This window comes from Ambystoma mexicanum, chromosome 10, assembly GCF_040938575.1.
Source record: "Ambystoma mexicanum isolate Mex_15411 chromosome 10, UKY_AmexF1_1, whole genome shotgun sequence".
Classification (NCBI taxonomy): Eukaryota; Metazoa; Chordata; class Amphibia; order Caudata; family Ambystomatidae; genus Ambystoma; species Ambystoma mexicanum.
In genome coordinates, this window is record NC_090932.1 from 1,358,470,931 (window position 1) to 1,358,494,658 (window position 23,728).

General features: G+C 43.8%; 1 protein-coding gene across 2 annotated transcripts in view; it reads right to left on the reverse strand.

Moving 5' to 3' along the window:
* SEZ6L (seizure related 6 homolog like) overlaps window positions 1–23,728 on the reverse strand; it is a 1,952,755-nt gene that overhangs the window by 153,639 nt on the left and 1,775,388 nt on the right. For both annotated transcript variants that reach the window (XM_069619379.1, XM_069619378.1), the window contains exon 14: window positions 20,892–20,924. In XM_069619379.1, coding sequence (XP_069475480.1) covers window positions 20,892–20,924 — 33 coding nt within the window. The remainder of the gene's footprint in view (window positions 1–20,891; window positions 20,925–23,728) is intronic.

Consider the following 23,728-nt stretch of genomic DNA (forward strand, 5'->3'; position numbering starts at 1 on the left):
GGGCCATGGCGGATTTAACACCTGCTTTTAGCAGGTGTTAAAATCCATGGCGCTAAGGGACCATGGAGTTAATTACGCCACCGTAATTTACGGTGGTGTAATTAACGCCTTCCCCACTCCCATTATGCCCTATGGGGCAAAAATGGGAATGGGGAAGGGTAAATGGGGATTGGGGACTTACCGCCCCGCCAAGGTCGGAATGGGGCGGTAAGTCCGCCAACCACCATGGCGTAAACGTAGTTTACGCCATGGTGGTAAAGTCACGGCCCAGGCGGTAACTTACCGCCTGGGTCGTAATTAGGCCCATGATCTACTGAGAGTCGTCGAGGAGGGTATGGTTTCCCATGTTTTTACCCAACTATTGGTAGAACCATTTCTCAAATTGTTTGGCAGTGAAATGTGTGTTAGAGCTGCTCGTGCCCTGTCCAAGTGTTCTTGAATTTGAAGGATTTTGTTGCTGAAGTGTGTTGCAGTGGCATCACAGCGTGATCAGTACTGTAGCAGTGGCGGGTGCGAGGGCAGTAAGTGGTGTGGCAAAAACATGCAGAAAAGAACATTTTTCACTTTTCGTGAATGGGGAGATCTTTAATTGGCACTTGGATTGTGATTCACTTATCTGGAAGGACAGCAGCCTCCACAACTGTGAAAATAGAATTAATGTATTGTGAGCGTTCTCTAAGACGTATGCTGGGGCTGGTGCTGGCTTGTGTTGAACACATTGCTTTGTATATTGGATCTGACCGTTTATGCAGACATCTAAGGTTGCCTTACAATACATATGCCAAAAACCTTCGATTGGTTTTTACTCCACAATATGCCCATATAATGTAAAGAACGTGGTAAACCTCCAAGTGAGCATGTTATGGGTACATCTCTGATTCGCACATGCGAGACTGCTTTTCTGGGCCAAGTGAAATCGCTTCCTTTGGGAGATAAGACCCTCCCCCACTCTTCTCCCAGCACTGTTCTCTTTACTTTGTAGCCTCTCAGTAAAACAGGAGTCAGCACAGGAGCAAGTGATTTTGCATATACATTCTTGTCAGTGTTCCATTGTAACTATTAGCACTTTTTTAAACATTCTGTATGATCTGCCTCAAGCACCAGGTTTTTTTCTCCAACATGGTTGAAGCCTTGTTGGTGCATTTCAGCATACAGTTGTTAAGTCTGTGCCAATTCAAATGTTTTAATATCTCCTGATTGGTAAAGAATGTTGTTGTTGCATCCGCATTTTATGTGCTGATTTGCCTGAATTTATTTTTTATGTCTTTTTGTGTAGTCCAGTGCTGGAGCTCTTTGCAATCAAAAGCTTCCCTTGTCCCTTGCTGCAACCCCTTCTTTGTTCTTCCACATGCTAAAATGACTCTTGGTTTACCACCCAAAGAAGGAAATACTGTGAGCCAAATAGACCACTCTGTTTATGCTGAGAGGATCCTGCCTGGGAGCTTTGTCAGCACTTCCTTGCCATATATAGGTCATCCATTGGGGGTATTGGCTTGTTATAAGACATTATTGGGCCTCATTACGACCCAGGCGGAAAACCATGGTGCTAATAGCACCATGGTCCATGCCAGTAACTTACCCACTACGCCATGGAGAAAGGGGGAATTACCACCCGATTACAAGGTTGGCGGGGCGGTAATTCCCCCTTCCTCCATGGCTCTTCCCCATTCCCATTTTTGCCCCATAGGGCTCAATGGGAATGGGGAAGGCGCTAAGTACGGTACCGCAAATTGCGGTACCGTACTTAGCACCAAGGTCCCTTTGCGGGTCCCTACTTTAACGGCTGGTGTAGACCAGCCATTAAGGTCGGGTCCCGCAAAGGGACCTCGTAATCAGGCACTAATGGATTAACGGCGCCGCAGCCTTTTACAGCGCTGTTAACCCACTAGCGCCAGGGTCGTAATGAGGCCCATTGACTGCATTAGAGTCCTTTTTTGTCAAAAGACCTTCTCCTTCATCACAGTTCTTCGGCATAGATCTTCTCCTTTGTGAAAGTCCTTCCTCACAGTCCTTCCTTCCACTTTGTTACAATCCTCCATGATCAAAGTGCTTTTCCTTTCTCACACTCCTTACCACAGTCCTTCTCCTTCAACAAAGTCCTTCTCTTTTGTTATGGTCCTTCTTCTTCATCACAGCCCTTCTCTTTCATCAGTCCTACATCAGAGACCTTATTCCTCATCACAACCATTCTCCTTAATCAGTGTCCTTCTTCTTCATCACAGTTATTTTTCCTTCATCACAGTCCTTCATCACACCTTTCTTTTTCATTAGCACCCTTGTTAGTTGCGTGAGCCAATCAAGTTGCTCCAAACCCAGGCTCAATCTACTGATTGAAGCCCAGGTTCAGAGCAACCAGAGTACTCTGCAAACCCGCCCTCCCCCAGTGCTGCCATTTTGCCTCTTCCCCTGCCTCCCACCCCCATACTAGCCCCTCCACATCACTCCCCCATCCCTATCCAACACTCTTTACCTCGGGCGCTTCTTAATCCGGGCCGCACAGCTTCCTGCTTCGGTGCCATTGAAATGGAAGCATGGCTCCGAGTGGAGTCCTGCCTTGCATTTCCATGGCAACCCTGCCTGACTCTCCCCAGCTGCTGATGCAAACAAAGCAGTATGGGCAGCTTTTTTTTTTTTCTTTTTGCTATTAGCACCTCAAGGGTTTTTCTCAGGGTGCTAATAGCAATAATCTTGCGTTCTGTGGGCTACACCGGGCTGGTAACGCTTGGGCGTGTTACTTGGGCCCTGGGTAGTTACCAGCTGGTGTAGCCCACAAAATGCAGTATTTTGCTACATTAGCACACTGGAAGGTACACGCCTGCATTCCTGAGCAGCCTGGGCGCTGCTGTCCAGCAATCCCTTCCCTTCCCCACTCCGCCTTCCTTTCCCCGCCCACCTCGCTCAACTCTTAGCACCAGTGCAGTTACCTATGCAGGCGCTAAGAGCGTGCTTTAAAAAAGTTAAATCAAAGAAGCATACCTTTTCTGCCCAGCCCAATGCCGCGCTATGGTTCTTGGAGTCTGTTTTTAATGTTGATGATGTCACAGTCATCAGCATTGAAAATGGACTGTGAACCCCGACGCAGCACCGAGCCACACAGAAAAGGTATGCTTCTTTTTTTGTTTTTAACAATACACACCATTAGCACCTGCATAGCACTACACAGGTAGTAATGGTGATATTACATGAGGTGACAGGCCGACCCTGTCGGTAATGGCACCACTGAAACTTAATTAAGGCATCCTCGCTTTGCTTGGGCCCTTAACTTTGGTGATGGGCTATTCCTGACAGGGATGGCCTGCTGTCTCGCGTAAAATTGCCTCATTAGTACATGATAGTTCTTCTCCTTCCTCATAGTCCATGTACTTCATTACAGTCCTTCATCACTGGTCTCCTTCATCTTAGTCCTTCTCCTTCAACACGGTCCACCACAGTCCTTCTCCTTTATCACAGCCGTTCTGAATTGTCATAGCTCTTCTCCTATGTCATAGTCTTTCTTTTTCATCATAGTCTTCTTCATCACAATCCTCTGTTACAGTCCTCCATTTAAGTGCTCATTCATGTAAATTATCTTCCATCACAGTGCTCCTTCATCACAATACTCCTTAATCATAGTCCTTCTTTGTCACAGACCTTCTACTTGATTACAGTCTTCCATCACTGTTCTTCTGCTTCATGACAACACTCCTCCTTCATTATAGTTTTTCACCAACATCGCAGTCCTTCTCCTTTGTCACACTCCATCTTCATCACAGTCATTTGTAATGATTGTTCTCATTTGGCACAGTACCTCTCATTCATCACAGACCTTTGTCACAGTCTTTTACTTTCATCTCACTTCATCACGGTTCTTTACCTTTGTCACAGTCCTTGTGCTTTATCTGTCCTTTTCCTACATCACAGTATTTCTTCATCACAGTCCTCCTTCTTCATCATCAGTCCATCATCAGAATCATTCTCTTTCATCATGCTTTAACACAGCCAATTTCGTTCATCACAGTCCTTTTGTTTTGTCACAGTCTTACTTCTTCATCACAGTCCTCCTACTTAACCACAGTCCTACTCCTCCTTCACATTCCTCTTCTTTCTCATAGTTCTTCCTCACTGTCCTTCTTCTTCATCACAATCTTTCCCCTTAGCCGCAGTCCTTCATCACAGTCTTTCTCATTTATTGCAGACCTCCACCACCTTCCTTCTATTTCCTCATGGTCCTTCTGCGTCATCACAGTCCTTCTTCTTCATCAAAATTCATGTTCTCTTTCACAATTCTATTTCTTAATAATTTATTTCACTCCATCACAGTTCTTCTTTGTCACAGTTCTTGTGCTTCATCAGTCCTTTCTTGTCATCCCAGTACTTCTTCAACACAGGGCTTCTCCTACGTCAGTCAATCATCAAAGTCCTTCTCCTCATCTGGCTTTCATCACAGACTTTATTTCATTAAAGTACTTCTCCTTTGTCATAGCCATTCTTCAATATAGTCCTTGTCCTTCATCCCAATCCTTCTACTTAATAACAGTCTTTTATTACAGTCTTTCTCCTGTATCACAGTCCTTCATTACAGACCTTCTCCTTCCTCATAGTTCTTCTCCTTCATCACAGTCCTTCTCCATCATCACAGTCCTTCTCCTTAATCACAGTGCTCTTCCTTCATCACAATTCTCTTTCATGACAGTCCTTCTCCTTCATCACTGCCCTTCTCCTTCAACACAGACCTTCTCCTTCACCACATCCTTCATTGCAACTTTTCTCTATTTTTCGTAGTCCCTCATCACAGTCCTTCTTCCTTGTTATAGTACTTTTCTTTATGTCAAAATCCTTCTTGATTATAGTTCTTCTCCTTCATCAGCCCTTCATCACAGTCTCTCTTTTGTCAGGCTCCTTCTCCTTTATCCTAGGCCTTCTCCTTCTTACTTTGTTACAGTCTTCCCTTCCTCAAAATCCAATTGTTTCATCACTTTCATTCATCACAGTCCTTCTCATTTGTCACTGTCCTTGTCATTGTGCCTTTCCCTGTCCCTTTTCAGAACTTCTCCCTCATCAGTCATCCTCCTACATAACAGTCCTTTTCCTTCATCATAGTCTTTCTTGTTCATAAGTAGGCTTTGTAACAGATCTTCTCCTTCCTCACTTTCCTTCACCACCATCTTTTTGTTCATTAATCTCCTTCATCACAGTTCTTTTTCATAGTTATTTTCTTTCAAATTGTAATAGCCCTTCTCATTCATCATACTCCTAAAGTCGCAGGGCTCATGGACTGTCTCTTAGCCAGTCCAAGTGACAGCCTCCTTTTGTCTGTCTGTTTTCTCTCAGCCCCCGGCGTGGACTTCATGTGCCTGCCTACAATGTTTTCATGACTGGTACGCTGTTTGCGTTGCACCCGATCACTCCTCCACGGATCCCTTACTTTTCCGGCACATCCGTGCATCGCTCTTCCGGGAGACTCTGTGTCATGGAAATCCTCGACTCACTCCTTTCCTGTAGGCCAACCAGGGTATTTGACAGCAAAACTGCATCATCTGCAAACAACAATAGGCTCAATTTTCTATTACCCAAAGTTGGGGCGTCCCTTGCAGCTTCTAAACATCAAGGCATACTCTATTAATGTATAGTAAGAATAGCAAAGGTGGGGCAACACACCCCTGCCTAACACCAACATCAATAGGTACCGAATTAGTTAACTCGCCAGACAGCCCACAACGTATCCATGCCAAGTTGCCAGAATATGGAGATTTAATGCTGTTACCCAAAGATGATAGAATGCCTAGTTCCTCTAGCACAGACCACAGAGAATCCCTCAGCACTGCATCAAACACAGACTGTAGATAGACAAATGCCAAATACAAGCATTGAAAAGCATGTATTTCCGGCATAAGTGGTCGAGCCTCATAACCTAATCTAACGTGGAGGTGACTGCTCTAAACCCTGCTTGCACATTGGAAAGAATTATTTCACTGGCAAGTCAGTCCTTCAGACGGTGTCAAAGCACCATTCAATAAAGTTTTGCCAATGCATCGATCAATCAAATCGGCCTATAATAGCTTGGCAAGTATCGATCGCCCATATAGTTGAACGATGGTTGTCTCCCTCCAACTACTCGGGGGGAGGTTGCTAGAAAAGACACCATTAAAACATTTTGTTAAAAAAGGTATCCATAACATAGGTACACCTTTAAAAAGATCAATGCGAATGCAGTCTGGGCTGGCGGCCTTTCCCTTTTTCGCTTCAGACTACCTGCGCTACTTCTTGTGCTGTAATCGGATCAACCCTACCTTCGTTGGAGGGAAAGAAGGATACCAGTGCCTGTCCAGTTGTCTCATTACTGGACTGTTCAGAGTCCTGCAGCATATCAAGCAGTAAAATGACCATGCCAGGCATCCAAGGAGATGTTGCTTACTACACCCGGCTGCTCAGGTTCGTGATTTTTCTTCACTAGCTGCCAAAACTATTAAGAATCATTTGACCCAGCTGCCCTACCAAAAACTGACCAAATGCGTTTACCCTGTTCTCTCTTCTTTTCAAAAAGCATACGTTTATAGTCGTGCCTGAGTTTTTTAACCACCCCTGGGGGAACAAGCACCCCACGCTTAAGCATGTTAACAAGGCACTCTTGGCCTCATGACACTCACGATCATTCCAACCCACAGATTGAGGGCATCTTTCCCTGGTGAAAAACAGGGAAAGTCTTTCTATCAGCAATCTGTAAAAATTGACATGTCATAAAGGGGAATATGACTCCACATAAGCCTCCAATATTGGTAACAAAACCCTGTAAATTCTGGCCTGAAAAACAGCTGTTGGTGATTGTGGCCCACTACGATAAATTCGGGCCTGGGAAGGGCTACTGACTTGTGAATCAACCGGCCTATTTTGGCCACTCGTGTAGGAAGAGACCAAAAAGGAAACCACCAATGGATCATGATCACTCTGAGCTCTCTCCAAGACCTTAAAAGAGACGAGTCCATCCCAATGGGAAGCAAGAGCGAAAATATAATCAATACAGCTCTCTTTGGTCTGTGTGCAAAAGGTATTGTGTCCCAGAGAATCTTCCAAAAACCTCCCATTGCAGGCTCTCAGACCATGTGTGTATAACAATGACCGAACCCTGCCCTCTAAGGGGTAACAACGCAAGTTTATGGAGACCGTTGGCCACGTGATACCCCATAGTTCATCTTCCACAGCAAGGTTCCATGTAGACTGGCTTGGTTCCTCCAACTGGCAGTTTAAGTCGCCCAATACACAGTAAGGGGAAGCATTAGTGGGTAGGGCTAGCTTGTTCAAGGCTAGTTCCAAGTGTTTAATGGCACTCCGGATTGCCTCAAATATACTTTTAAGAAGAAGATAGTCGGGCCATTCCTAAAATTGCACACCACACTAAGCAGTGTGAAGGAATCATGAAGCAAGACAACAGATTCAAAGTTCAAAATAAATCGATTCATTAAGCCAAATGTGAGAATTCTTGAAGGCCTAACTTGCACTATACTAAGTTGGGTTTCCCTACCTGAACGAAACTAAGGAAAGTCTGAGTCAGAAAGTTCCACTGAAAGTCTATCTGTGTCCAAATCCTATACTTGCCCTTACAACTGAAGCTAAACAACGTGTAGGGATATCAATAATGAAAGAACCAGTGATCAAACAAGGCTCTGAGCTGCTTCCAGCTCCTATCTTCCTTTTCAGCTCCCCCTCCCCACGTTCAAGAAAGTTCTGCAAATCCTTGGGGTTCCCTTCCCCAGATTCAAGGCAACACAATTCCACACAATGCTTGTTGTTCCCGTCCCCAAGTTAAAGAAAGTTCCACACATCCTTGGGGTTCCCTTCCCCATGTACAAGGCAACACAGTTCCAGAGAAAGGGGTCTTGAGGGCTCCCTCCTCAAGATAGCATTACAGTTAATCAAGACTCAGGGTACCCTTCCCCAAGACTCCAATGTATCAACTTATGCTTGGTTTCAGTCTTGCAACGTGCAACACAACTCCAGGTCAACTTGGCATTCCTCCTGAATGGTTTAACAGTTCACTTAACATTCTCTTTCTTGGTTTCTTTCACAATGTCTTTATCTTTCACAATGGAGGACTCCCATGTCTAGCCGCAGTTGCCAGCCCACACCGTCTACCCATCACAGGTCATGCAACCAGGAACCTAGACTCTTTAACCCACACAGGTTCCTCTATATTTGCCCCTGTGTGAGGACTCAGATTCCCTTAGCTTTTCCTTGTTGGCCTCTTGGCATTATGTGCAAGTTCACACTCCCTTGGCTTCTCCCAGTAAGCCTCTTGGCTGTGCCACAATGAGTTACACAACCTCTGGCAGTCTTTGGCCTTGTCACAATGTATTCATTCATAAAGTTCACTTTGTGGTCTAATTTATTCCCCACTTTGCTGTCAGCCTCTTTCCCACTTGCACTCTTATTTCGTATGTTTGTTTTTAAATGGCCACTTTCCCATTTAACTTCCATCAGCTTGTAGCTTTGCCACAATATTTTTATTCAGTTCGCTAATTACCCAACATCTTATTTGAAGTGTTCATTACTTGCTTCATATTCAAACATGTTCATTTTGTTATTCAGGACTATGTCTAATTACTTTCAAATTACTCTGAATTCCCGGATTTCTTATTTCATTTCCATGGCATTCTCAGAGTATGTGTCAGCATTAGTGGGGCGCTCCGGACAGAGTGATCCCTGCATTACACTCACTGGCTGTGTGCGACCGCTCTCTGCAGCTTTGCCGGTCCCTCTTTTTCGACCCTCCTGAATTCATGAGCTTCGCACCCCTTGCAGTGGCCCCCAAGAGCTTCCCTCATTCTCCTGCTTGCCTCGGCGGCAGTGGGTTTCGGGCAGAGCCCAGCTTCCAGCTGTTGCTATTGCAATCAGAGCCCACTCGGATATTCAGACTGCCTCGTGGCCTGCACTCAGCCAGGGCATCTTTCTCCTTCTCCAGACTCACAAGGCTCACACTCCTGGCTCTGTCATGCTACTCTCAAACATGCTTCGTCCCCTGCTCTCACTGCTCTCACACAGGTTACCCTCTTAGACACCCTAGGAGTATTAAGAGTCCACAGGTGTGGGTCAGTGAGTTCAATTGCCTGATTACTAGGCAGCCTATTTGTGGGACATGCCTGACCTCCCCAATGGCACTCTTGTGCAGTCTTCTTCCTTGTCTCCATACCAAAGTGGTGAAAATACCTATTGGTGTTCACCACTCCTAGTGCCTCTGCCCCGTCTCAATGCTGTAGCAGATTGAATGCGGAAAACTTAGGGAGATGTCTTACAGTTGCCCATAAAACCTAGGGGAGGGTTAGGTTGGTTTTCAGAGGGAAAAAGGGGATACCATGTCTCACCTGTGAGTACCCCACTCCCAATCACCAAAACCCTCCACCCAGGTGATCCTCCCTCGCTTCTCCACTCCCAGCATCAGGATCCAAAAGCAATGGCCTTTCCCTCATCACCAGGATCCAAGGGAAGTAGGAGTGAGAATACCCTCAGGTTTCTCACAGCCGGCAATTTGCAATACCCCAATACTGGTGCCTTTTGACACCTCCAAAGAAACTATTGTTATGACAGATTCTGGTGGTACTGGATTATGAGCAGTACTCATGCAAAAATATACTACTGGCCATGCGATTGTTGCATTTGCCTCAAGATCCCTTAAAGACGCTGAATGCAGATACATTGTTATTGAGAAGGAAGCATTGGGCCTCATTCCGAGTTCAGAGGTAACCACGCCGCTATTTGAGTCATGGCTGCCTCCGAACTCATCCAAACTCCGGCCCGGTGAATGGAGTAATTACCGGTCCATTCCGAGGTCGGTGGGACCGGTAATTCCTCATTCACCAGGGCCATTCCCCATTCCCATTTGAGCTCCCATAGGGCTGAATGGGAAGGGGGAAGGCGGCAATAATGGTACCGTAAATTACGGTACCGTTATTGACCCCGGAGTCCCTTTGCGGGTCCCGTCCTTAACGCCTGCTAAAAGCAGGTGTTAAGGAAGGACCGCAAAGGGAACTCGTAGTAGGGCGGTAAGGGTTTAACGGCACCGGTCTTGTTACTGGTGACCGTTAACACTTACCGCCCTACTCGGAATGAGGCCCAGTAGTATGGGCCATTAAAACATTTAAAACATTCCTATTGGGTAGAATATTCTCAGTGTTAACTGATCATACACCCTTGGTGGCAGTCTTCTCTTCAAAATGTTTGGATGGTGTGTCCAGACGCATCATCAATTGGGTGACCTTGATTCAATGGCACAACTTTGAAATCAATCATATTGCTGGCAAATAGAATATTATTGTAGATATCTGTCTAGATAGCCAATGGGCTCCAATGATGAGGACATTTAAATGCCTATTCAAGAGGTTTTTGTTGTTTGTGAAGAATCCATATCACAAGAGGAATGAACAGAGCTCTAAATGAAGGCCATGAACTACCGAAAGTTGAATTCATCTTAAATAATTGGACAGGTTGCATTCCTGAATTAGGGCTAATTTCACAAAATAAGAGATGATCTTGTCAAGAGGGTGACCACATTGTAAGTGCAGGCTGCATTGTGCCACCTTCAGGGGTAAGGCAGCGACTATGTGAGCTTGCACAAAGCAGTCACGTAGGGATTTCTAAAACGAAAGGCATACTCAGTGCTGATAATTGGTGGCCAAAGGTGGACGCAGAAGTTGAAGATATGATCAAATATTTTAACACATGTGCTGCATCTGATAAAATACTCAAAACACACGTTCAACCACTCAATCCAATAGAATTACCTAAGTTACCATGGCAATATGTAGCCCTTGACATTATTGGTCCAATAACCAGCCGAGTTATAAATAAGTATGTGTTAGTATTAGTTGATCTATTTTCCAAATGGGTGGAAGTAAAATGTGTTTGTGAAGCAGGCTCCAGAACTGTTGTGTAGTTTATGGACAATCTATTTCAAAGAGAGGGTATCCCAAAAAAGAAATTGACAGATAATGGAGTCCAATTCACATCAAGATTAATGAAGAATTTTCTAAAGAATTTAGGTGTGGAACATAATAAAACCTCAATTTCTCATCCCTCCACCAATGGAATTGTGGAAAGGTTCAATCACACCCTGATGCAGAATATTCACACATCCACGCAGGAAGGGAAGCTGTTGAAAAAATGGTGTTGGCATATAGATTTACTCCACATTCAAACATGGGTCTCATCCCATTTGAGGTCCTTAGGAAAAGGAAAGCTGGCACTGCAGTATGTCCACAATGGTTATGAAGGATGAGATATGTGGAATGGGATGAGATGGAATTGAGAGAAAGAGTAATATTTAAGAATGAAGAAGCAAAAATTATTTAGAGGGAAGGATTGTCTGTAGTATGGGCAGTTAAAAAATTGAAAACGTTTATATGGGAGAGAACATTTTCAGTGTTAACTGATCATAACCCCTTGGTGGCAGTCTTCAAAATGTTTGGATGGTGTGTCCAGACGCATCATCTATTGGGTGTCCGCGATTCAAGGGCATGACTTTAAAATCAATCATACTGCTGGTAAAGAGAATATTATTGCAGATTAGTAACCATTGAGGGCTCAATCAGAATGAAACAAGCATTCTGATTGGCCCTCGCCGGGGTATTAGCCGGCTGAGAATCCCTTTGCTGGGATTCCACAGCCATTGTTCCCGGCGGGGGCGTGACATCCCCTCAGCCAATGAGAAGGCTCAAAGCGGGGGTATTCCCGCTCTGAGCCTCCACACGGCTGAGAATCTGCCTTCGCCGTCGCCGGGGATTCTGGTATGTTTTTTTTCCCACTTTCCTCCCACCTCTCCCCTCCTCACTGCACTTACCTTCTGCCCCTTTGTCCACGGCGGATGGCTTGGCAACCTCCAGCCATGTAGAGGCTCGGAGCAGGGACATCCTTGCACCGAGTCTCCACACAGCTGGAGGCTGCCTTCGTCCCCCGCTGGGGATCCAGGTATGTCTATTTTTTTTAAATTTCTTTTCCCTCCCTCTCCACCACCTCCCCCGCCCTCCCAACCCCAATTACCTTCTTCTTTGTCGTCTTTTGGGAGAAAACGCGCTGGGAACACTTCTGTCCCAGCGCGTCTGTTCCCGATGGCCGCCATGGGAAGGCAAAACAGACTCCATTTTCCCTTTCCCGGTGGCCATTTTCTTGGTTTTTCTTTTTTCTTTTTTTTTGGGTCCCTTTTTGGTCCCTTTTAGGGACAGAAAAAAACTGCTTTTGTGCCCCGGTCACGCAGATCTTGCGGGCCAGGGTACTAATAGCAGCAATATGCCCCGCGTGGCAGTGGCATTACCGAGTCAGGTAATTCCCCGGGGTCTTCACTCAGGCCTATAGCTATGGGCCCCGGGACATCACCTGACTCTGTAATGCCCCTGCCACTCGGGGCATATTGCTTAATTATCTGTCTAGACAGACAATGGGTTCCAATGATGAGGACATTTTATAGGCCAACTGAAATATACAAACAAGCTATGCCAACTTGAACAAATGAACATGTTTGTAAGCAGTTTAAACAACATCCATAAACATATTATGTAAGTTGCCATGGTCCTACATGTTGTTGTTTACCTTGCTGCCACTCAGGAGTCAAGAACTAGAACTCACCAAGATTCTATTGATCTGTATATATATAGATGTGTTCCTGCTCAGATGATGCATTCATCTTGGACAGGGGGACCTTTTTTATTGTAAATAAAGGAACTTACGAAACATACCTCCAGGTCTCTTTACTTCAAACACAATGCAATATGATCATACAAATACACACAAACATTTAATATGTAGACCACAATCCATAAAGAAGACAATTCCATAAAACATCCCAAATATCCTTTTCTTATAGTTCTCTGCATCTCCCTCTTAGCAGGGCGCACATATCTAGATCACAAGGGCCCCTCTTTAGTGCCAAGCCACAGCGAGATAGCGCTCTGATACTTCCATCACCCTCCCATCATTAGTGCATGAGCAGAATTCCACATCCTTTTTACATATTTTAATATCGTCTGATCTAAGACAGATAGAAGCACCTTCTGCCTCTGTCAGCGAAAACGCATCACAGTCATAGCTATCATTTTGTATCGCATTCACATAGTACAGCCCTAGTCACTCTTCCCACTTAGCAGTTTAAGAGCTCAGAGCAAGTCATCCCAAGCAAATCTGTCATAAATAGCTCTCTGTACCCCTTTTGTATATGTGGGACCACATAAACATTCGCCATCTACATGTGTGTTTCAAATACCAGGACAGCAGTGGGCATTTGTCAAAGTTACCCAACATCAACTCCCTTTCCACATCGCAAAATGACTTTCCCATGGGAATCTCTAGTATTCATAGTTGGAGGCTCCCCCAATGTTCCAAATCCCAAAGAATACAACATTTTCTTCACCCTAACCAGCCATAGGATTTTCATATGAGCAGACAAGTTTGGCTTGGCATACTATGGCTTCTAGGGTACCTCACAGCCTAATCCAGTATGCAATTGGTAATCGAGCAAAGCAATATGATTAGCACCCTCGTTTCTGCACAGAGGGGCCCCCTTGGAGTTCTTTTTAATGATGAGCTGTATATATATATATATATATATATATATATATATATATATATATATATATATATATATATATATATATATATATATATATATATATATAACTGCATGTACTAAAAGGTCCTGTGCAGGGGAATTGCCCCAAACTTCCTGTTAAAACTCAAATCACCGGTGGCAGATAGCACCAGTTATTTCCACTTATTTCCCTCTGTAGAAACCACCCTATTTAATTATCAAAGAAGAAGCCCATGTAGTCAATAGCAGAAACCATTTCTCAGCATCCACCATTTAGTGAAAACGTCCTCCTGGGGCATTTTGTTGGACCCATCACCATTGCCCTTTTTGAATCTCGTTAATGGTAGCTTCTTGTGAATTAGGTAATGATTAAAAGGTGCACAATAGTTTATTCATTGTGTACGCGGAGGCAGGGAGGGGTGGGGTTGTGGGCTGGAATGCTATGGGGATCCCCATTTAATTTTATTTTTAATTCATGACAAACAAAAGTGCGTGATAAAATGCAGACTTTTAAATAGCAGCCCATGAACACATGTAACTGGCATGTTTACATGAATATTGATGCCTTCTTTGCATGGGTAAGACTTGTAAGCTTGTGCTGGGTCCTGGTACAAACAACAGTTCATTAAGTATATGTCTTCCTACACATGATCGCATATATCTTGTACATCAGTATTCTGTTGTGGGGTGGTACAGTCCTACTTTTGGCTCTGTAATACAAGAATTGTTATGGATTACACCATGCTGTTGCACATTGTTCACACCACGGGTAAATGAAACTTAACGGTCTGTTGTTACATTGATGATGCCACTTTGGATGGTGCAGAGATCAAAAGCATTGGTTTTCACAGGTGTTAGTGTGAAGAATTGGCATCTGGAAAGGGTTTGGAAGCACTTGCTTTTCTGATGTTTTTTTTTAAAAACTGATGTAGGTAATCCATATCAGAAAGAGTGCTCTGCTAAACAGACCCCCCTTTTGCAAAGCTCAATGCAAAAGCATAGTGTACACCACTGCCCTTTTGCATCATCCTCCTGATCTGCAGCTCCTGCTCTTTGGTGGTACAGATCAGGTTCAAAGGTCGGGGCAGGTGCCCTGTTTAATCAAATCCATACAAATAACCTAATACAAAAAAACACATGAGAAAGAACCTAATTTATTTGCCTAAAAATAGTAGGTATTTTGGTATATGTATGGCAAATAATAGGTGGGGGGTGGGGTAAGGGTATACGTTAGGGTAGAGGGGGTGGAGGGGTTGTGGGGTACTCCCCTGGCATTATAAGAAAAATAAAAGTTAAAAAAGCAAAACAAAATTTTCGTTTTTTGGTTAAATAAATTTGGTAATTTCTTAATTCGTTTTTTTCCTCCCTGTTTGACAGCCGCTGTGACAGTAAAGTCACTGCAGGCAGAGGTTGATATTGATATTGATATTGATATTTTAATTCTATCGCGCTTGTACACAAGTGTTTTAGAGCGTGACAAGGCAAGGGAGCGGAACAGGGGAGAACAAAACAGTGATCTGACATCTTGCATATATATGTGTGCCTCAAATCCAAAATCATAATAATTATGATGAACCATCAGTCTGGTGGCAATAATAAGCCATACCTGGATTTTGGCATGGTGACTGATAGTTCCCACAATTGCTAAAGCCACATCAGATTTATACCATTCGCGTGTCAACCATGTGAGTTCAGGCTAGCCATGGAAAGGTTATGTGGATTCTAGCTAGACTTCCTGTCTCTGCTTTGGGGTGTGTCTCCTTTGATCGCTTGGGTAACACCTCTACAGCCAAGGAAACTCCAAACAGGAGGACGCCTGGGAGCCAGACTTCAAAGAAGCACACCAAAAACAAAAGTGCCAGCCCACACCAGGGTGTTGAATTCCAATGCGCCTTTGACAATGCAGTCTTGGGGAAGTGGGTTAGGACAGCAGCCAAACAGAGCAGAAGGGGAGGACAGAATCATCGGACTGTATGGAACTCGATCTCAAATCCAACTCAATACCAACTTACTGCTTGGATCACTGTGACTCGCAACATCCGATCCTGGTTTGACCCGCATGCACACCACCCAAGAACAGCTCAGGGTACTTGTGGGAGGAGGGCCAGTCCCCATGGTCTACCTTTGGTACCGTAGAGCGAGATAAGCCACCCTTTGCACCTTACTCTACCAAGACATATCCTTTAAGTGACATTGTTTCAATTTCTTGCTTTTCACCCCAGCTACATTACCCAGAGTGCTTGCTACATCTACAGTCTGCGTTTTCTGTGTTCTTCCCACAGGGGTGAGTTTTTGTTAGTGTCTTTATAGTCAGTTAATATTACATATTGGTGAGTTTAATTAAAGTATATACAATTTTATAGAACCTTGATTGGTCATTCCTTTATTTTGCACTATTGTGCTACTGGTGTTTGGGTTGATACATTCACACCACTCTTAAGACTATTGCCTGCCCCTTCCCACTTTACCACAAAAAGGCAAAGATAGTGTATCTCTTGACTGTGCCTGTTTCGCCTTTATGATTGGGATCGCTGTTGATTTGTAGAAGTGTGAGGGATGAATTGGCGGTTTAGGCACTAGTCACCCTTGTACTCCTGCAGAGCGGTAGTAATTCTGCCAAATTTAGCTGCTGATTTAAAATGCTAGAAATATGTAATCAGCAAGCAGAGGCTAACAGCGTACTTAATAATAGTTATATGATAATCAGGACTTTAGCTTGCATGTTCTCTGAGTTGGGTTCATTGTTTATGTGGCCAATATACAGTCATGCCTGTAAATGTAAAATGCAAAGAACAACTACAAAAGGAAAAACTATTGGCTTTGCCAAAATGTGCTTTATAATGTAAGCAAGGGTGCTCTTTCACTCTTAGTTTCCTTCTCTGTTACCTCCTCTGTTTTCTTTTTTTCTCTTTCCCATGTCCAAACTTAACATTTATTTCCTGTTCCCAAAGTGATGTTTTGTCTCATCGTATAGTCGTATTGGCAAGCACAGTGTTTCAGTGTGCACAACCCTCAATAAATCACTTAATTTGAAATAAATAAACAAAGAGCTATCCCAAAGAAATATTCGAGTTTTTGGTGTTTAGATGTTGCAAGCTGTGAACATGGTTGTTTTGGTTGCACCTTCCACATCTGATCTTTCACATGCTTTGGAAACATTGGGATCACTGTAGTGGAAGGGTGGGGAACAGGGAGAACCCCAAAGAAGTGTAAAGAAATTCAAAAAAGTGCCAACACAGTAATAAAACAACCTGAGAGTAGAACGAGAAAAGAGATGACCCTGGCCATTAAGAGGCCAGTACAAACCAGGTTGACCGCCCCCACCCACCACCCCACCCAACCATGAAAAAAACAGGCAGTGGAGAAATTTGATCTAAAGGTGTTTAGGCTTCCACTGCAAAAAAGAGGAAAGGCTTCCACTTTTTTGAGACCTGAAGGTGATTTTCCATAGAACTGATGGCAGTTGGGAGCTCATTCCAGAGTGTTGCCCGTCTAAATTAAGTGAACTGCTGCCCTGTTTCTTTTTTGTTAAAATGTTGTCACCACCAGCTATGGTTTTCAGATAAGCCTTGAAATGCAATAAAGAAAGGAAATAAAGACGATATACTACTTTGAGGAACAATGCAGTTATGTATGGTTGGTAGAAAGAGATCTATTTTAAGACATCTCCATCAATGCTAAAGGCGTTTTCTATGCAGCTGAGGAGTGTAGCATGATTGGCAGTATCAAAGGCCATCAATATATATGGAAGGATGGGGATAGAAGTGGAGCTGTTATCAAGTGATTTCAGGAATTCACCCCTCATGAAGAGAAGAGCAGAGTCATACCTCTAAGTGGTCTAACCCCAGATTAGTGGCCATGAAGGAGATTGTTGGGACACACTGTGCTCAAGCTGAGGTGTTACTATTACCGTGTTGCTAATAAGGCATGGGTCTAGGGCCATCACTGGCTTTTCTAAGACAAGACGCGATGCATGACAAGACGTGATGCATGTCTTTTTAAGGAGAGAGGAATGATGCCTAGTTCCATGGAACTGTTGACCTAAGAAGGTTTGCTGGTATTAGGGAGGCCAGGTTGTTCATTATAGTTTTGTCAGGGCAAGGATCAATCTGCTTTGTTAAGGCTGTCAATGTTTTTGGCACCGTAGTTCAGTCTGGGCGATTGGCATGCAGGAAGGGAAGGGGGCATCACTTTTATGGCTTTGGGGGGTGGGGGAGTGGGGCAGAAGCTCTGACCAGATCATCGAGAGACAGTTTGATGGTATATATCTTTTCAGCAAAGAAGGTATACATAGAATCTAAAATGCCATACTATTGTGGATAATGCAAATTTCACAGGAGTTCTTAGTTATTATAGATCAAAAATAGTTCAGTAGTGAGGCTGGCGGTTTCAAAACCAACAATGTCTATGTCCTCTAATAAGCACTCGTTGTGCAGTTATTAAGGGTAGAGGAGCTACACAGCATGATGATGAACGGGTAGAGCTGCTGGTGAGTGTTATTGTTTAAAATAAAATAGAAACCAGAAAGCCCATAGGGCTGTGAGACTGTGAAGTTAATCTCTTCCTGGAACATAAGCACGCCCCGTAAGGTTTTATACATCACACTTGAGGGTGAAGTATTCTTGCCTGAGAATTGGAATAAGAGTCATGTGGGTGATAGTCACTAGTCTGTGGTTCGTTACATACGATGGAGTGATCCGCTGTGGGTAGAGAGTCTGTCATGTGGGTAGGCTGAGTGAAATTGTCCAGGCATAGCATGGTGCTGTTAAACCATGCCCCTCACAGGCGCAGGAAGCTTATTGCTAATGTAACTAACTAAATGTATTTGACACATTTTCTGCATGGATCTCATTGTGAACAGCCCTATAAAAACTCAGTGAAGTTTGTCTTCAGGGCCCACGGTTTAGGGGCAGTGATACCATTCCAGTTTCTCTGTCCATTTCTCTGCAGCTACACAGAAATACACCTGACTGCTTCTACTGGCTGGGTTGCCTTATTGCATTTATCTGGCATGGTGCTACAGTGGGCTGGACTAGTCATGGAAAAAAGATTGTTTTCTGTTTCTGCAGAATTTCAGCATTTTATACATTTCTCAGGCATGTGTGTCTTGTTTTCAGGGTCCTCAATTTTACTCTAGCGACCCTGCAGGGCTTTATTTTTCTCTTTCAAAGAGCTAACCCAGTGTGAATCAGAAGCTAGAATGAGACTTGAGGGTCTTTCAGTGTCTGGGGCCATGACATTCAATGTTCTTTTGAGCTCCTCATGAAGACTGGTGAGAAGGATGCCAAGAGGACTTGTGCTCAAGGAAGGATTTAGGAAGGTGTCAGAGAAAAGAGGAGGAAACACTCACTTCATGAGTATCACCAGGATAGTCCAGTTGTCTGAAGCGGGTGCGCGAATATCATTCAATGGACAGACCAACAAAGTGGAGTAACTTTGATATTTGTATGGAACGCCTGTAATTATGTCAAGACATCGTTGAGGGTATGACTTCCACTGTACATAGGGTCAAAAGTGCTGGTATGCATGTACAGCATCCCAATCAGTCAAAAGGTTTAGGCTGAGAAAAACCTTTGAATAAGTGCCACCAGTTTGGCCAGCAGAAGGCACATGTATCACTTGTAGTTAGTTTTGACACCTAATAGATACATCATATAGCAACACTGAATGGGAAACACATTTATAAATGTTGGGGTTGAAGAGGTTTTAGATAGGGCAGTGTGTTATAGGCTCTGTGTTTAGAAATAGCACACACGGTTATGCTTTGTGCAAAAGTGTGAGAAGGGAGCAGAAGTAGGTGGAAAGAGAAGATGGAGTCAGAAAGTTATTGTGGAAGCGAGGCCAGCGGGTTTTCCAGCTCAGTCCTAAGACAAACCCCCTTTCGTTCCCCCAAGAGAGAAGCCGAGGCCAGAGGAATCTGCACGGCACAGATAAAGACTAATTGTATCTAGCTGTCAAGCTTGAAGGCGCTTGGAATGGAATGTTAGACGTGGAGAGGGCAGGTAGGAAGGCACCATTAATGCCACCACCCTCATATTGCTCTCCGGGATCTTATAGCTCACAGTGAAAAGTGTGTCAATACCATTGTGCAATTGTCTGAAAATGATGTCTCTGTCAACCCTCGGAATTGATCTCCAGGTCCTCCTACACATTATGGTCATTGCTTGCATGTTTATTAGCTGAACGAGCGTTCGGAGTGGCAAAGGTCAAAAACGCCATTGGTTTTTCCGATTTGTATTTGGTGGTAACACAGTAGCAAAGAGTGAAGAAATTACAAGTGGATGGATGGTAGTGGGGAGCTGAACCCAACAATATGGGCAATGCCTGGGCCACAGAAAGAATGGGTAGGTGCTGAACTTGGTAGTTTGGATGTCAAACAGATGTTTTATAAGGGAGCGGTTGTGTCAGAGACCAATTTCATTTATTGTCTTGTTACCTAATTCTTTGCAGTGGTGTACATCTTTTCAAGAGTGGGAGTTGGGGGTTATCTCTTTTCATGCGTTTGGACTTTTGGTTTGCCTAGGTAATAAAGTGATAAAAGTACGGCATGTGCTTAATGACAAACTGACTTCAATATAGGGGTCGCTGAGGGTACTAAGGAGATGGATTCAAGTCAGTGCAGAAGGGTAGCGCATAAAGGGAGATTTGGAAGGTATTCAAATAGGCGGGTTGATTGGTCTGTATGCTTGTAAAATAATAACCTATACGTTCATGGGTTTAACTGGGCATTTTTCGTATAACACAGGGGTTAGCAATGCTTTCCTGTTTAGTGGGGGCTCATGGATTTAGGTTTAAAATGGGCAAAAAGATAGCAGAAATATGGAGACTGGGGGGGCTAGGTGGTTTGTAGTGTGCAAATCTGGCACTTTAAATGTGTTGCTGGCTTGCTTCAAGTTAGAAAACAATGGGACTGTATGTCTTTCTCATGCATGGAACTGGTGTACTTGAGAGATCTGCACCTGTTCATATATATGTGTAAGCTTGGTAGCTGGGTGGTTGCTATTTAGAAAGGGGGCCCCACCCCCAGAGTTCCCATGTGCGCGCTGTGAGCTGTAGCCCTGTCTCCTGCCCCTCCTACGCTCGCGTCCAGGGCTCTGATGGGTCCTTGATCGAAATGTGATTATAACACATTATTTTCCTTGCACTCCTTCCCCTTTCAAGACTCATCTGATGTTCAAAATGACTTATTTTGGAAACTGTTTGTTCCCTAATCAAATGCCAGAATAACTTGGAAATTAACTAAAATAGAATGCTTTTTTGACATAATTTGAGACAGTTTTCATTCTAGATAACAATGTCCTTCAGTTTTTTTGATTTCACTCTGAAGGGTAACATACTCACTTACCTTCTAATGCATGTTCAAAGCTGTCTTGATTGGCTACAGGAAATAGATAAAAATAAATAAACATATTTTAAAATCAGGAGTTCTTTGGAAATTTACACAGTCACCAATCAATAATATAGATGCTGAAGATCTTACTATTGCAGTCAAAAGTGTTGCTAGGGAGATCATGTTGCTTCTTCATATGATGAATTTAAATGTCAATATCCTGACAACCTATTACGAGCATCATGATAGAAGACATATATAAGTGCCTTATAAGTAGATGAACATCAATTCAAACGTGCAAGGCAACCACAGATTCTGTGCTATGAATGAACTGATATATGCATTGCGCAGAACTGACATGAGAACGGCAGCACGGCACAGTCTGTCTTTTCTGTGCCATCCTGCCTTCTGTGTCATCCACAGATAAAAATGTGCAGAAATGTATATGCCATTACAATATACAATTCAGTGTAATAACACGCACAAAATCATACAAACATAAACAACATATAAAACGTACAGCATCATAACAATGGGGCAGGCACTCCAGGGACACTAGATAATAATGCCCCCCATTACAATCCAGTATTCTACCATTTACTAAATCATTAAAAAGATCACCCACATAGGAAGAGGATCAATACATGTAGATGTCATAACATAATATGCACGCCTCGTGGTCTTAAACACTACTAGTAGGAGGTGATACCACAACTTCGATGCTTTACAAGTAAACAAAGCAGTGACAAACACCTGATCAATGCCAGATCAATAATAGCTCATGCAACAGAAATTTCAGACTTGATCCTCAAAGAAGACCTCGACCTCCTTGCTATCATGGAGACTTGGCTACATCCGGCAGCAGGACCTATGCTCATGCTTGCAGTCGCAGATAATTATTCCATCTTGAGACAAGACAGACCCAGCTCCAGAGGAGGGGGTGTTGCTATTATCCACAAATGTAGTCTTACCATGAGATTAGCAACACCTATTAACATTCTCTCATGCAAATTACTCTCAGTTAAAGTTCCACTCACCAATGCCCAAACCCTCAACATCCACTTGATCTATCGCCCTCTAGGGCCAATATGTACATTTGATGAGGACAATGACATCAACTTATCCAGCAACCTTAAAAGTTCCACTCAAGTACTCACCCTGGGTGACTTTAATATGGGCTTCAATGACCCGGAAGACCAGTTTGCCAGTACTATGCTTAATACCCTTTCTGAATTAGGATTTACCCAAAGAAGTTTGGAACCTACACATGCCAAAGGCAGAATACTCGATTGGGTGGCCGACTACAACTGTCTAGCTAACAACACCGACATTTCACCTTTAGCCTGGACTGACCACCATCTGGTATTGTTCATGCTATCTACCACCCAACCCCCACCCTTGCCGGTCAGCAGGGCTCCACCCACACTCACGAGAAATAATAAGAGTATTACTGTGGAGAGATTTATCCCGAACTCACTCCCCACACTCAACACACTCCCTGACAACTCGGATCCTGAGAGTTTGATCAAAGAATATAATAAAATGATGTCCACCTCGCTGGACCTAATCTCCCCTCTAAAACTAAGTAAGCCCAAAACGCACTTGAACAAATGGTATACACCATTCCTCAAAAGATTAAGGCAGCAAAAAAGAAACTGCGAGGCCACTTGGGAAAAACTCCCCTCAGCAGCTAATAAACTCAAATTTACTAAACTCGCAGCTCTCTACAAAAAAAAAAATCTGCTTAGCAAAACGAACATCCTTTTACTCCCGTATATCCCAAGCCAAATCAAACATGGAGGAACTATTCTCCATCCTCAAAGAAGTATAAACCCCTTTAGTACCACCAGATACTTGTGATAAAGATATAAATAGGTGCTCAGAAATCCAAAATGCCCCAGCTAACAAGATTGCCACCTTACAAAACAAAATCTCCTGTAAAAAAGCCTCCTTGAATGACCCCCTCCCTTCCAAACCAACGGAGAAGCCTACCTTAATGGAAACCACCCACTTGAACTTCTCTAAAGTCACCACTCTTGAAGTAGAAAGAATCATTTTGTCACTGAAACCTTCCAACTGTGAGGGAGATCTGTGCCCTGCACAGCTCATTAAGGATGCTGCCCGTGATTTTCCCCCTTCGTCACAAAGTTAATTAATGCTTCCTTCTCCACCGGCTCTATCCCTACCAACTTAAAACAATACTGGGTACTTCCACTACTAAATAAAACCACACTTGACCCAGCCACACCTACAAATTATAGACCCATAACGACCGTACCATTCCTTCTAAAATTTTTGGATAAGGTCACCTACGTACAAATGCAGAAGTACTTGGAAGAACATCACCTACTAGGAGCTAGACAATCAGGCTTCCGTCCTCAACACGGGACTGAGACTGCTCTTATTGACCTTAAAACACAGATCGATAAGCTTAGAGACAATGGCCAAGCCGCCTTATTCCTCCTCCTAGACCTTTCAGCAGCATTCGACCTGATCGACCACTCTGTCCTATGCACCCACCTCAACACATCAGCTCACTTCTCCGTTGAGGCCATCACATGGATTAGATCATTCCTTAATGGCAGAACCATGAGGGTCTTTTCACCTACAGCAGCAGCAGACCCCATACCTATCACCTGTGGTGTGCCACAGGTCTCTTGTGTCTCCCCCACACTGTACAATATATTCACCAAGCCCCTTTTCAATGATCTGGATCATCTCGGTATCAACTACACCAACTACGCAGATGATACCCAGATCCTCCTTCCGCTTTCTGGGGATTATGGTAAGGATTTGGCCTTGGTGAATAGAGTGTACATCATCATCCAGGCATGGATGGCCACACATCGACT